Here is a 2,500-nt window from a genome sequence, read left to right on the forward strand (position 1 = left end):
TCCCTCTCTCTTCTAATCCCCTTCCTTTTCTCTCTCTCTCCCTTTGTCTCTCTCTCTATCTCTCTCTTTCTCTGTCTCCCTCCCTTTCTCTCACTTTCGCTCCCTTTCTCTATCTCTGCCTCTCTCCCTTTCGCTCTCTCTCCCGCTGTCTCTCTCGCTCTCTTTCTGTCTCTCTCTATCTGTGTCCCCCTCCCTTTTCTCTCTCTCCCTTACTTTCTCTCTCTCTGTCTGTATTTCTATGCCTCCCTTTCTCTCTCACTCTCTCCCTTTCTCTCTCTCTCTCTCTCTCTCTCTCTCTGTCTCTATCTCTCTCTGCCTCCCTGCCTTTCTCTCTCTCTCTTAATCTCTCTGCCTCCCTTTCTCTCTCTCTCCCTGCCTTTCTCTCTCTCTCTCCCTCCCTTTCTCTCTCTCTCCCTGCCTTTCTCTCTCTCTCTCCCTCCCTTTCTCTCTCTCTCCCTGCCTTTCTCTCTCTCTCTCCCTCCCTTTCTCTCTCTCTCCCTGCCTTTCTCTCTCTCTATTTTTCTCTCTCTCTCTGTCTGTCTATATTCCTCTCTCTCTCCCTCCCCCTCCCCCTCTTCAGTTGATTTCATCTAAGGTGCCAAAGGCTGAGTACGTACCCAACATCATCCGCAGAGACGATCCGTCTATCATTCCCATCCTCTATGTGAGTCACCCACCCACAGACACACACACACACAGACACACACACACACACACACACACAGACACACACACGCACACTCACACACACACACACACACCCACACACACGCACACACACACACACACACACACACACACACAGACACACACACACACACACACACACACACAGACACAGACACAGACACACACACACACACACACACACACACACACACTCACACACACACACGTTGGCTGTGCTGATGACTGCTGGTTAATCCAGTGACGTTGGCTGTGCTGATGACTGCTGGTTAATCCAGTGGCACACACACACACACACACACACACACCCACACACATGTTGGCTGTGTTGATGACTGCTGGTTAATCCAGTGACGTTGGCTGTGCTGATGACTGCTGGTTAATCCAGTGGCGCACACACACACACACACACACACACACACACACACACACACACACACACACACACACACACACACACATGTTGGCTGTGCTGATGACTGCTGGTTAATCCAGTGGCGTTGGCTGTGTTGATGACTGCTGGTTAATCCAGTGGCACACACACACACACACACACACACACACACACACACACGTTGGCTGTGTTGATGACTGCTGGTTAATCCAGTGGCGTTGGCTGTGTTGATGACTGCTGGTTAATCCAGTGGCACACACACACACACACACATACACACACACACACACACACACACACACATGTTGGCTGTGCTGATGACTGCTGGTTAATCCAGTGACGTTGGCTGTGCTGATGACTGCTGGTTAATCCAGTGGCACACACACACACACACACACACACACACACACACACACACACACACACACACACACGTTGGCTGTGTTGATGACTGCTGGTTAATCCAGTGGCACACACACACACACACACACACACACACACACACACACACACACACACACACACACACACACACACACACACGCGTTGGCTGTGTTGATGACTGCTGGTTAATCCAGTGGCGTTGGCTGTGTTGATGACTGCTGGTTAATCCAGTGGCGTTGGCTGTGTTGATGACTGCTGGTTAATCCAGTGGCACACACACACACACACACACACACACACACACACACACACACACACACACACACACACACACGTTGGCTGTGCTGATGACTGCTGGTTAATCCAGTGGCGTTGGCTGTGCTGATGACTGCTGGTTAATCCAGTGGCACACACACACACACACACACACACACACACACACACACACACACACACACACACACACACACACACACACACACACACACACACACACACACACACACACACACACACACACACACACACACACACACACACACACACACACACACACACACACACACACACACACACACACACACACACACACACACACACGTTGGCTGTGTTGATGACTGCTGGTTCTTCTTTGTCCATCCAGGACCACGAGCATGCCACATTCGATGACATTCTGGGTAAGTGTTTCATTTGGCTTCCATCACAGGAACATTGCAAGCAGTTCAGACATCATGGTGAATTTTTTTGGCTGAGTTCTGTCTGCCGCTTTTTCTTTCTCTCATCTGTCTCGTTCTTTTTTTTGTCTCTCTGCCTCTCTTGCGTCTCTCCGTCTCAGAGGAGATTGAGAAGAAGCTCTCCGCCTACAGGAAAGGCTGTAAGATCTGGAACATGCTCATCTTCTGCCAGGTGAGGAAGATGCCAATGAAAGTGCAGCCTGAGTGTGTGTGTGTGTGTCTGTATGACTGTCTGTGGTGTGTGTGTGTGTGTGTGTGTGTGTGTGTGTGTGTGTGTGTGTGGTGTGTGTGGTGTGTGTAT

The 2,500-nt window shown here is 50.4% G+C and overlaps 1 protein-coding gene across 1 annotated transcript in view; it reads left to right on the forward strand.

Moving 5' to 3' along the window:
* The window catches only part of nsmfb (NMDA receptor synaptonuclear signaling and neuronal migration factor b), a gene marked incomplete at both ends in the record, with an annotated part of 37,792 nt that overhangs the window by 28,012 nt on the left and 7,280 nt on the right, over nt 1-2,500 (forward strand). Inside the window, 3 exons of the mRNA XM_080852970.1 lie at nt 581-664; nt 2,109-2,142; nt 2,301-2,371. Of these exons, the coding sequence (XP_080709096.1) occupies nt 581-664; nt 2,109-2,142; nt 2,301-2,371 (189 nt within the window). The remainder of the gene's footprint in view (nt 1-580; nt 665-2,108; nt 2,143-2,300; nt 2,372-2,500) is intronic.

The sequence above is a fragment of the Sprattus sprattus genome, assembly GCF_963457725.1.
Source record: "Sprattus sprattus genome assembly, chromosome: 15".
NCBI lineage: Eukaryota > Metazoa > Chordata > Actinopteri > Clupeiformes > Clupeidae > Sprattus > Sprattus sprattus.